The sequence below is a fragment of the Meleagris gallopavo genome, chromosome Z (assembly GCF_000146605.3).
Source record: "Meleagris gallopavo isolate NT-WF06-2002-E0010 breed Aviagen turkey brand Nicholas breeding stock chromosome Z, Turkey_5.1, whole genome shotgun sequence".
Classification (NCBI taxonomy): domain Eukaryota; kingdom Metazoa; phylum Chordata; class Aves; order Galliformes; family Phasianidae; genus Meleagris; species Meleagris gallopavo.
The window spans coordinates 787,267-800,400 of NC_015041.2; the positions used below are offsets into that span (position 1 = coordinate 787,267).

General features: G+C 41.5%; 1 protein-coding gene across 1 annotated transcript in view; it reads right to left on the bottom strand.

Annotated features, from left to right (window-relative positions):
- Nucleotides 1-11,761, bottom strand: part of ALPK2 (alpha kinase 2) — a 34,948-nt gene extending 23,187 nt beyond the window's left edge. The window contains exons 1-2 of the mRNA XM_010725131.3: nt 9,240-11,761; nt 2,587-5,458 (exon numbers count right to left, since the gene is read on the bottom strand). Of these exons, the coding sequence (XP_010723433.1) occupies nt 2,587-5,458; nt 9,240-10,604 (4,237 nt within the window). The 5' untranslated portion in view covers nt 10,605-11,761. The remainder of the gene's footprint in view (nt 1-2,586; nt 5,459-9,239) is intronic.
- Between the last annotated feature and the right edge of the window lie 1,373 nt (nt 11,762-13,134).

The window sequence follows — 13,134 nt, forward strand, 5'->3', positions numbered from 1 at the left end:
GGGCATCCACAGCCTCTCTGGGCAGCTGTTCCAGCACCTCACCACTCTCTCTGTAAAGAACTTCTCCCTGACATCCAACCTCAATCTTCCCTCCCTAAATTTCAAACCATTTCCCCTTGCCCTGCAGTTATCTCCCCTTTCAAAGAGCTGACTCCCCTCCTGTCTGTAGGCTCCCTTTAGGTACTGAAGGCTGCAATGAGGTCACCCCACAGCCTTCTTTTCTCCAGGCTGAACAAGCCCAGCTCCCTCAGCCTCTCTTTGTAGGGGAGGTGCTCCAGTCCCCTGATCATCTCTGTGGCTCTCCTCTGGACCCTCTCCAACAGCTCTCTCTCTTTCTTGTACTGGGGGCTCCAGACCTGGACACAGTACTGCAGATGGGGCCTCACAAGAGCAGAGTAGAGAGGGACAATCACCTCCCTGTCCCTGCTGGCCATCCCTCTGCTGATGGAACCCAGGATACCATTTGCTTTCCAGTCCCTACTTTCCAGTCCCTACTTTCTAGTCGCAGGACTTGATACTTTTACCAAAGGTGGACCACTCTGCAGAGAAAATCAATGGCTTATTGAGGTTCCAGAAGGAGAATATCCTGCCCAGCTCAGGGAAGGCCCTGATGGCTCAGTTCCCTGCTCAGGCAAATGGCTGTGGCATCAGGAACCAGGGCTCAGGGTCTAGGCTGGAGTCTGCATGATGTGGCCTGGGCAATGGTCCTGGTCACAAAGCCTGAGAGAGATGGGGAGAGTCACTCTTCGCCTTGAGAAAAGAAGCTAAGAAATGGGTTTTGCTTATTTTTGTTATGAGAGGGAATGGACACTCGCTTAGGGAGAGGTTTGGGAATCATGACACATCCCTGCACTCAAATGAGACATCCCTGCCAGACGTAAGGGATGCAACATGCTGGGTGTCGTGGTTCCTGCCGTGTTAATTCTGCTGCGCGCTGAATGAGCTGGCATGACACTTCTCTCTCAGGAATCCCATACCAGCAGCCTAACTTTCCCCCTCTAATGTCCAAGGAATGCTGAATCTGACCCAAGGGGTCAGGCACCTGGGATTCACTGCTATGTTTGCCTTGTAACCACTTAAGTCCTTAGGCCTAAGAACCTTCATGAATCAGGGCTGAAATGGCGCAGAGAGTATGTGACAGCACTGGAAATAGAACGAAAGGCTCCAGTTTTCCTGCCCTGGCCACAGGGCAATTTCTCCTGGAGGTGAAAATAATACAAAAGATAATGTCCTCAGTGAATACCACGCTAACCATACCAGCCTCCCCATAATGCTGGGAAAAGATCCATGCAGACACTGAAGTATAAACACACACTGATTTCAGTCTGGACTGCAGCAGGTCAGAAGCAGAAGAAAATCCAGCTCAACAATGAAAAGCTAAATGTTTAAAACATTCTTCAAGTCCAGGTTTAGACACCTGGAAAAGCTAGGCTTTTCTCAGTAGTTGCTGTTTTCTTGTTATACTTTGAAGGAACGTGTCTCTCCTTCTCCCATACACGAAATTTTCTAGTAATTTCTGATAGAGCTCTGTGCTTTCAGTAATCCTCTTTGGGCCAGTAGGCATATAGCAGACCTCCCTGTAGCAAATTCCCACCATGTCTGGCCTTTTTTCCTGCTTTTTTCCCTTTCACAGTCATTTCTTGTAGGTAAGGACACATCTGAATAAAGTTGCTTTTTAAAGTCTGATCAGACTGCACTGTAATTAGAAACTCTGAAAAGCGTCTCAGTTTTTTAGCTTACTTTGAGTCATTGTTCAGTCTTACTCTGATCTTTAAAATTATTTCAGCATATGAACACAAAAAGAAACATTAAAAGTTAGAAGAAAGAGCTTGATCCTTGCAAAGTATCCATAGAAACCACAAACATCTCATCTATCTAGCTGTACACTGCTGCTCCCATCTGCAATTCATTTTATCCATTAGCAGTCTCCTAGAAGCCCTGATAAGCAACCTTCTTCTCATTTCATTTCTGTGCTTTTTTTTTAAGGTCAGTTTAAAAATGCTGATTTTATCAGTGTCATTTTTGAGCAATAGCAGTGAAAAGGAATGCAAAACCAGCCATCAGTCATCAGATAGAGCTGCAAAACATTATGTTTATCAGTGGCACTCTACTAACAACAATAATACTTTGCTAGCAATAAAAACTATTTCAAAATCCAGATAGCATAATTGCATTTAGGAGCCACCGTGTAGGAGCATAACTGGGAACACCGCCCACAGGAACATAACAACGTGATAGTATTGGGCTAGCAGCTGCTATACTGTGCTGTTATGTGCTACCACCATGCTATCCACCTCTAATAACTGACTTGAGTTGACAAAGAAGTAGCTAATTCAAAAACGATAAGAAGTTGATAAATGTATTTGCCAGGTAGGAAAAGGATTCTAGGGAGCTATCAGTTCTGTGTCATAGGGATGCAAGTTAGGTAAGCCATCACAATGTGAAATTAATATCAGTGATGGCAAGACACTTCTAATTGCTGTAATTTTGACTGAAGAAGGCTTGCAGTGTGCTTAACCATTATTAATTTCCTATTGAAGACTGAAGGATGGAAAAGGACAGAAATGAAAATCAGTGTTCTCTTACCTTTGCTATCCTTTTTTGAAATTAGCTTCCTTTGCTCTTTTTTGTTTTCTTTATAGATGATGTTGGCCTCACTTTTAGCACAGCTGGGATCCTTACTAACATTTCCTCTCTCTGCCAGTCGGGGCTTCTTTGATAATGTTGCTGGAGGTAATTTCTTCTTTGCTCCAGCAGCTACATTCCCACTCCTTGCTATGTGTTGTTTATATTTAATGGGCTCAGGCTCAGCAGCAGTTGGTGAAGTTTGGCAGAACTTCAATCTTTCTTGACTCTCTAGCCTTTTTGCATCACCAGGGAATGGATCATAGGCGGTCAATGTTAGGGAGTATGGTTGAGTACTACTGTGGGGTGGCTGCCTTTGAAAATAGAGGTTGTCTCCTGAATCAACTGGTGGCAAACCAACTACACCACCTACTGCAGTCTCTGATGTCATGACTTCTCCATCTTTATGACACTGAGTAGACTTAATTGAATAGTCAAACTCGGTCAGCTTGCTGGAAGAGATCAAGTCAGGAGAGGACTGCTTAGTGATATTATTGCTAATCTGTCTCTGAGCCTTGGAGCTAATTAAAGTGTGCAAAGGAAACTTCATTTCAGCATCATTTGGACTGTACTCAATTGTTCTTTGAATCTCTTGTTTATTTTCACTCAAGATTGCTTTCTCCTTGTTTGCTTCAGGTACCTTATGGAACTCATCCTGCAATGCTTTGCAGAAAGTTCCCAACTTACTCATTTTTTCATCTACTTTGACAGCAATTTGTGTGCATTCTGCTTGTGCTTGACTTCCTGTGCCAGACGATCCCTTTGCTGACATACTGTGAAGAGTGCCCTTTGGCTGGTTTACAGGTATGAAGAATGGTGATGTTTCTCCTACGGTTACTTGTTGGATATCCATCTGATTGCTGACATCTCTGTAATCATCATTTGCTATGTTGCTGTACTCATTTTGAACTGTTCTTGGCAGTGGGGTACTAACTGATGCTGATGTTACATTCCCATTATTTGAAGAATCTGATTTTAGCTCTTCATGAGACTTAAAGGTGTTGTCAAGAAAAAATGCCTGTTGTTCTGACATGCTGGGAGGGGAAGCTGCAGGCTGACTCTCTGAAACATCTCTAACTCCTGAGCTGCAGGAAGTTTCAGCCCTTTGTTCATCACCTGTGCAAATGCCTCTCTGTTCTTTTTCTGTTTCACTTGGTTCGTATTGGGGCGCTTCTATACAAAAATCTGTTAGTAAGGGATTCTCAGAAGAGGGAGTGAATACAACTTCTTGTTCCTGTAATTCTGTCATTTGGCATGCATTGTGAGGTAGATTCTTACATGTTATGTCTCCAGGAGTCTTAATTAAATTGGGCAGTTTCATTAGGTAACTGTACTTCGCTGCATTAGAAACAATTGGAACATCTTGACAGCCATAATTTTTCAGAAGATGATAACTGCCAGAATTAGTGCCAATTTGTGCATTCAAGTCTGAGTGACTTTTTTTCTCATGCAAATCACCTTCACAACTTTTATGTATGACATTAACAGAAGCGTGTTTTCCATGTGTGAACTGATGGGTATTTTCACCAGAAGAATTACTGGGGAGAACAAATTTCCCTTCAGGGAAATATGTCAGTTTATTTCTTGCTGGATAGCAGTCTTTAAAATGACAGTCATCTTCATCTGTGCTCTTAGTTATAGTCTTATTTACCAATGGTATGTTCTGCTCAGTATGAAGTAATTGTCTACTTGTCCAGTGCGACTTATCTAACACAGAAGCTGAATTTTCATTATCACTTGCTAACTTACTACTCTGAGCACTTTTTAATACTTGAGGGGATTCCACATAACGTGTTTGGAAAGCATTATTAACAGCAAGCTTTCCTTCCCAAGAAACCCTCATTCGAATGGATCCGTTATTGTCAGTTATTATTTGATCTGGTTTTTTCTTCAAGCACACCTCTCTACTTAAGACATCTTTTGAAGTACAAACAGATAGTGCTTCTGCTTTGTTTCCACTGCTAGAACTTAGACATGTACCATCTGCTTCTGTAAGAAAAATGTTTCCTCTGGATACACTATTATATGCTTCATCTGTTTTCAGTAGGATATTAGAAACACTGCAGTTTTCTTTCTCTGTTCTTTCTCTAGTAGGTGGTTGTGTAATAGGTTCCTGCTGTTCTATCAGATTTTGAGGCAAAGAATGATCAAAACAGGTCTCCTGCAAGAAGTTCACTTCTGTGACTCTGGTATCTGTCAGCCTCATTTCTAAACTTGTGATTCCACAGTTTTCAAACGGGATTTGACAGTCTGAGTCATCTTCGTGAAAAAGTTTCCACAGTTTGTCATGCACTGCAGCTAAATTGGCTTCTCCTTTGCACCCAGGTTCTCTAGATTCCAGAACTGACTGGGGATTAGCTTCAAACAGGGATGCATCACATGATGTACTGCAGAGAGTATCTGTGTCATTGCTGTCATGTGAGTCAAAATCATACCTTTGCCCTCTCTCCCCTGGCTCATCACATAGCTTTGCAGAAGAGAGAACAGCACATAAACATTCTTGTTTATCAGGAACAGAGTCTGTGTCCCATAAAGGAAAGGATGAAGTGTCATTCTTAGATTTGTTGTCATTATTACTCATATCTGTTCCTTGTTCCCAGAGGATTTGTTGGTGACAACTCTCTCTTTTATCGCAAGGAGCATTGTGTTGAGAATAGGTCTGTAAATTTGCATTTTTTGCTTGTAATGTCTTCTCGGTACAGAGTGCTTCTGAAGCTGAATGGATGACTCCTACTCTCTCACAAGTCATGAAGATGCCTTTCTTTTCTGTTTCAGGCTCCATACGTTGTCTATCACAATTTTGGGCACAGGTTTTAAGACTGTCGCCTTGCTTCTACAAATAAGGAAAAAAAAGAGAAATGTGATGGAATTGAAAATTAGGATTGCTGCTTGACACAGACCCAAACTAGAGTCTTGAATTGAAATGCATCTACTTATTTTGTTGTTGTAGTTGATTAAGTTTTTAAATTTGTCAGTACCTATAGTTTCTGGATAGCTTGTCCTCACCAGATCAGGGTGCCCAAGGCCCCATCCAGCCTGGCCTTGAGCACCTCCTCTAGGGACTTCTCAGAGCAGCCTGTGCCAGGGCCTCACTGCCTTCATAAATCTCCCCTTTTTAGTTTAAATCAGTACCTCTCATCCTATCACTCCATTCTCTGATAAAATCCCTTTCCATCTTCCTTACAGGCTTCTGACATGTTCAATAACTCTTACACATCAGTGGTTTGGGGCGTCAGTCCTCACCCTTTGTATTCTCTGCTTGCCATTAAACCTGTTCCTATCTGACAGCTGTTCTCTGACCTTCAAGAAACAATTTGATGGATTTCAATCTGATCCCCCTTAAGCTGATTCCTCTCACAGATGTACAGACACCCTTTCAATTTCCTTTTGTTCTTCTGATGTATAACCCAACTCCTTCCTTCCCTTACTTATTCCCACATGTTCCTGCTTGCTGCTCACAGCACACATCCTCTCTTTCATGAGTGTTGGAGCACAATGCACAGCTGAATTTCTGCACTCACTAAGCTTAGCAGTGCCCCCTCAAGAAAACACTCGGAACTGCAGTTCTCCATCACACATGGCAGCTTCTAGGATATCACACAGCAGCAAATCATTGCCAGTACCACAGCAGACAATTTCACTGGTCTGTGCAATTCTTGCAGTTTTGGCTGCCCTGGAATCTGACAAAATCCTCTTGTTCGCTGCCAAACTACCCAATCACATGGATGATATGTGCCACTCTTCCTTCCCTTCTTTGCTATAATGAAATTCAGAAATATCTGGAGGTGATATAAATTTACATAAGGGTAATCAAACTGAGTCGTAACTCAAATTTTATGAGAACAAGCTGTTCTGACTTGATAGAGAACAAAATAAAGAGAGAGGCAAAGAGAATCTCTGGTAGGTTGAACAGCAGGAAAAAAATACTCCATAATATGCTAACACAACATACCGTTCTTCCTGAGCTAACAGTATAGACAGTAAAAATTTTGCTTATGCCATGGAATCTCTCTGAACCTCCCAGTTCCAGCAGGACTTTAACCACAAGTCATATGAGGAGCAGCTGAGGGAACTGGGATTGCTTTGTCTGGAGAAGAGGAGGCTCAGGGCAGACTTTGTTGCCCTCTCCAACTCTGTGAAAGTAGGCTGTTGCGAGGTGAATTTGGCCTCTTCTCCCAGGTAAAAGAAATAGGATGAGAGAAAATGGCCTCTTGTTGCACTGAGGAAGTTCAGATTGAATATTAGGGAGGATTTCTTCTCTGGAAGAGTGGTCTGGCTCTGGAACGTGCTGTTTAGGAAGGTGGTGGAGTCAGCATTCCTGGAGATGTTTAAGAAAAGGGTAGATGTAGCACTCAGGACATGGTTCAGTGGGAAATATTGGAGGTAGGTGGATGGTTGGACTAGGTGATCTTAGAGGCTTTTCCAACCTTCATGATTCTATGACTCTATGCAAATCACTGACATTCAGTAGGCCAGATAATGCTGGCCCTGAATGAAATTCAGGAGAATCTCATGCTGAGGGTGCTGGCTGAATACTAGGTGAGGATGGCATCTTGAATGAAAACTTTGCAGACTTGAACCTTCCTGGCTCTCTTGTATGTAATATCATATAGCTCATGCAGTTGGTTTTTATGATGTATTATTAAGTTGCTTTTCAACATTAAATAAACACATAATTTCACCTGGCACTAGACCACGAGGGCACAAGAAGAGTCAGGAGCTTCCCACCTTGTCTATCTAACCTAAACCAGGACAGCAGCTGGACAGGACAGACTGCAATTTCCAGTAAGAGGCGACTTGGCATTGAGGAGAATGGGAAAGAAAGGAAGTGTAAATCCTAGACTAATTAGTGCTGTTGTTCTGTGGCTGCTATGTAGCTCTAAGCAAAACTGATTCATCCCACAGAGAAGGAAAGTAGAAAACTTTTCAAAAGTGGTTACCGATGATTTTTCCTACAAAATGTCCCTGGCAGAGCTGTCTCAAACAGGGAGCTCTAGCTAATGCAACTGTGTACTTCTACATTAACCTCTGTGCTGCAATAGGAGGTTGATTGTCTCTAGCCTTTCTTAGGTTACAGTAGCAGATTGCTGAGGAGATTTTGGCTTTCTATGTGGTTCTTGTGAGAAGCTGCCCACCTATTTCTTGGGTCATGAACACTAGATTCTAGATTATTTGGTTAGATCTGTCAAGATCACACAGTTTGGAATTTACCTCTAAATTTCATCTTCGTGCTCTTCATGATTTAAAACCCAGATTTGGGGTTGTGGTAATATCTAGCCCATTTCTGTGCAGACATTTCTGCCCTACTTAATTTTTAACTAATACAGAGTTTTAGTCATGGATGCCCAAAGAATCCCTATTGACTGCAGGTAAAAAGAATCTTAACTAGCCAATTTGAAACCTGGCCATGGAACTTACACCAGCGTAGGCTGCTCTTTGCTAGTTCTGGTATTTAAGTTATTAAGTTAAATACCTCATGCAAACCACAGCAACACATAACATCAGGAAATTATTAGTAAGTCAATTTCAGTAGGGGACTGTTCTCTATCTGTAAGTACATCGTGTGCTGCTAAAATGTGATGGGAATTTTATATACCATAAAAATAGAGAAACTTACGGATTTTCAGGCGTAAGAATTTAGTGATTTTTGATTGCTTAAGACACTCCAGTGACCAGATTATGGTCAATCTCTGATTCTCAGCTGGGAGATATTATTACTTAAAGAATATTAATGAGGCAGAGCTGTGGAATTGGAAAAAGCTTGTGTTTATTTTTTATAACTGTATTTATTTTTTTTTTTGTGCATTTGGCTATGTACTTTAAAATCAGTAAAGTGAGAATATTTATGATTTAATACTCATAAGTATATATCTTCAGACTTTACTATCAGAAATAAAAAGTATGACCCAATTTTCCCACTTAGGAAAGTTGGAGGAGCACTGTATCAGTCAGTATAGTACTGTCAGCGTGCTGATTTCCCATATCAATTTCCTACCAACAAATAAAATATGTATGTCCTTGGAGAGCATCAATTTGGTGGTCTGATGTGTTATTCCTTTTTACATTTCCACTGGGATGTCTAAACTTTTCATTGCTTTACTTTTAAAAAGCAGAGCTCATTTTATTTCCATAACATTAATGCTCTGGATTAAATTCCCCCTCCTTGGTATAAATTCAGAGTAAACCTTTGTCAATTTGTTTAAGGCTTCCAGCACCATAAATGGAGACAGTTTTGTTCTTTGGATATAAACTAAAGTAAATCAAGCTGTTCTCTGCTCACAAAAGAGATGTGAGAAACTTTCTGGCTGAAAGAAACATTGCTTTGATAAGACCTGTGCAATAGCCAAAATATCAGATTTCCCTATCCAGCTGTCCAGAGACCCATTAGTGCCTCTTACTATTATCAGTCTCACTCTATAATTAGAACAGCTTATGGTTTATTTGGGCCTTTTTCAAAACCAGATTTTCTTCCCAGACGTAGCTGTCATTCAGAAGTGCATGAATAGTATCTTTCAAAGTAATTTAAATTTGCATTATTTTGTGACAAACAGGAATGAAAACCATTCAAATCAGTAGAACAGCTCTTACTATCAAATGATAAACACTTTACTTACCCTGGGTGAGATGTTTTCATATGGCACCTGATTTTGCTCAGACAAGCCCCACGTCCTTTTCTGTTCCCAGCGAGAGTCTTTATCTGCCTCTTCTCTATGACACAAACCAGCCTGCATTTGCAAGCTTTCTGTCTCCTCACAGAATTGTGTTGAAAGGACACCTTCCTGACTTGGAAACAAAGCACTGGATTCAACTTCTGCTGCAGTCTGAAAAGACTGACTTATGTTACTTACATATCTGCAAAGCTCTTTAGGATTCAACAACTTTAAAAGGTTTCTTCGTAGACTTTCTGTTAAGGTAGAGACAGCATGCCTTGCATTTTCTTCCAACAAATTTCTTCTCCCTTCTTCTGGTATCAGTGAGCTTTCATCCACCAAATCTGCATCTGTATTGCCTCCTGTCATTGTTTCTGAAGTCAAATTTGTCAAAGCAGCACCAGTGTCACTAGCAGAGGAGTCCGCCATTGCATGCACATTATCCCCATTCTGTGGTTTATCGGTTGAGAAATCTGCAGCTGACTGGACACTTCCATTATTTTTTTCTTCCATTTTAAGATAGTCATTTTCAAGGGCTGCAGGTGCAATTGGCACTTTACAATTCTCTTTGTCTTTCGAACCAGTAGTTTTCTCTCGGTGTTGTCCAACAGTTAGAGTCATCTCCGTCTGCAGAGTGGACTGGCTGTAAGTAGAGGGGTCTCTCCTTACATTTACTCCTTTGAATTTTGACTGATGACCACAGAGGCCAATGGTGGTATCCATAGGCGTAGTGTTATCTGACACTTGAAACAGGCACGGCATTTCACTGAGGAAATAAGCACACCCATCACAATCCTTACTCAGCTTTAAATCGTCTTCATCATCGCTTTCTAATAAAAACTGCAATTTCTTTTCCCAGATTTCATTGTCATGTACTGTCAGCACATCTGAACATTCTAAATACTCGAGGCCATAATCATAAAAGTCATCACTTACACTTGGATAGATCTCCAGAATACTATCAGAATTTTCAGAATCGTCTTTTACAGAATAATTCAGGTTTACTATGGGACTGTCCCTCTCACTCAGCAGGGCGTTCCTGGGTAGAGACCTATGGAGTTCGGTCTTTCCACATGCCTGGACATCTGCCAGAGAATGGCCAGAAACAAAGTCTTCCACGCGAAGGCAGCAGTTGTCTGTACAATCACTGAACAGATGTGTAGGGTGGGAATGCACCTGTCTGCTGCAATTTTTCTCTGCTTTTCCAGCAGCGACACAGACCCTACTGTTAAAATTAGTTAGGTCATCACCATTCTGTGATACATCCCTTGCATGGCAAGTATTTTCCTCCATTTTAAAGAAGTTTTCAACATCCGTGTTGTCTTCCATGTTATGCAAGTGTTTGCAGGATTCCTCACATATAAACAATACTTCTGAGCTTCTTGTGTAATAAAACACTGATTTTTGAAGAGCTAGAATTTGTTGGAATTAACATGGGGTCATCCTCATAGGCATAACTCTTGTATTGTGAAAAATGTTCCTCATTCTGCTCATTTTAGCCTGAAGTTTCCCTCAGAGTCATTAGGCAAGCAATTCTGGGGAAGCTGCAATTTTTGTACATCATTCCCACTCAGCAGGAGTTGAACAGAAGGTCAGTCTAGCTGTCAAACAGTTCCCAAACACTGTCCCATAAAGTGCAGCATCTTCCTCTGTGCACCTGCAAATAAGAGAAATCTTAAGTTTAAAATTATTTTTAAAATGAGTATGCATATTTTCTAGCAGAGAGTAAGCTGCCACACAGTTTCAAGTATTTCCAAAAAAGGAGTCACTATGATTTAAAAATCAAGATCAAACATTAACAGTGGTAACTATAATCCAGTTAGCTGTGCAGAGCCACATTGCAGCTGTCCAAAGTGATTTGTGTTAGGAAGCAAAATCCTTCAGCCTGCCTGCACAAATACGTAGCAGCACAGAATATGCTTTAGTGCATGTCATGTAGACGTTTATAAATGCAAACAGAAATATGCAGACCAATGCAAATATTGACACAAGCATGGCTTCCAAAGGTACCAGGTAGCTGCTATTCTGATAGTCACATTGGCATCACAGAGACATATGTGTGTATGTGTGTATGTATATGAACATGTATGTAAAGGAAATAGGTAGGAAGGAAGTGTCATGCAGAATGCGATTCAAAGTTGCGTTAAATGTCATGATTTAGTGAAGGGACTCAGTAGGTCAGCTTGATGGACAGGCTCAACGACCTTGAAGGTCTTTTCCAATCCGGATGATTCTATGATTCTGAATTCTAAAATATGTTTGTAGCGATACCTGGAAAAATCAGTCTGGTTAAATTTTATTGGGCTACTTGTGCTGAGAACAATGCCATGGCTTGATGTTTGCCATTTCTATGGTGAGAGAAATGAAATGAGGCTGGCCATCACCAATTTCCTGAATAAATCTTACTTTCAAACAGTTGTGCAGTAGCAAAATGGTACAGCAAAACAAAGTGGGTAAAAACAAAGTGAAATAACCAAATGTCTTCTATCAACTAAATAAGTAAAAACAAAGTAGTATGCAAACATTTGTTTTGCAAAAACAAACAAACAAACAAACAACCTTTTATTTTTTAAAAGATTCCCAAATCTTAGAATTTTAGATACTTCATATGCTTCTGTACGCCTGCTAGAGGCAATCTGGGTGATTCTTCACTACATCTTTTCCATAGTCCAGGAATTCCCCCACCAGAGTAAACCATCTGATCTCAGAAAGGATGCCAAACTAAACATTCTGAAAAATGATGTCCACTTTGTATTAACAATGCTGGTGTGACGGAAGGAACAGCAGGAAAACCTTCCCTGCCATTCTGCTCATCTGAATATTGTGTGTTGTTTGGGTGATGCTTCCCCTCCACTCGTTAAAATCGTTAAAGGTGCATAAAGACACCTCTGCTCATTCTCCCTTTCCTTCCCAGCTTCTTCCACTGCGACCTTTCCCTGCTGCTTCTCACAGCTGCAAGGTGCTGCAGCTCCTTGCAGACACCCATCAAAGTCAGTAAGAAAATATGAGGAGAGCTAATGGCCAAAGAGCAAGGTGCTCATAAGGCTTGCTTGGAATCTGCCTCTCGTAAACAGCATAGTGCAGCTGGGTATATTTTCATTCCCTTCAAAGAAACCCTACCATGGACACTTTTTCAGAGAGTTCCTAGAAGGGGAAAAGCAGGATGAGAAGAATTTAAAGGGAAGGATATGGGATACTGTCTCTTGAGGGAAAACGAGAGGGGCTGGGGAGAGAAGAGGGAGAGGAAGACGGGGAGAAGAGAAGGAAGGGAGAAGGGGACGGGGAGGAGAAGCCACATGGCTGTTCTGGTGATCCCCATGGAGGCACGGAGCAGGCAGCTGAGGTTGATGCCTCTCACGTGCCACCTTGGAGCCCAAGAAGCAATCTGTTTCAAGATCCATCGCAATAGAGGCTTCCCTGCCTCAGGTGGCAAGAAGAAAGCAATTAGTGCATATTGTGGTGATTTTAAATAATGTGGGCGCCTGCTGACTGGGCCCTGGGCCAATACTCTACGCATGCTCCATGCAACTGATGTTTGAACATCAGGCTAGACCCTACGTGCAACCAGAGCCTGGAGGAAAAGAAGGCATTGGGTCCCATTATCTTCAAACTTTCAAATCTACGATCACATTTTGCTTTCCATTTCAACTCTGAGAAATACAGATATTTAACAGGAAAAGATGGAGCAGTAGAGATTAATCTTTCCATCATCCATTTGATTACAGAGCTATGAACTAACCCCCAGAACTCGTGCATCGCCTCATGAATACACATTTGCCTAAAGTTCCCTGTTGCATTCTTTCAAATCTGCTTTCATCTTTGCTTTTCTGAAGGCCAGATGCCTCTTTCCTCTTTTTTT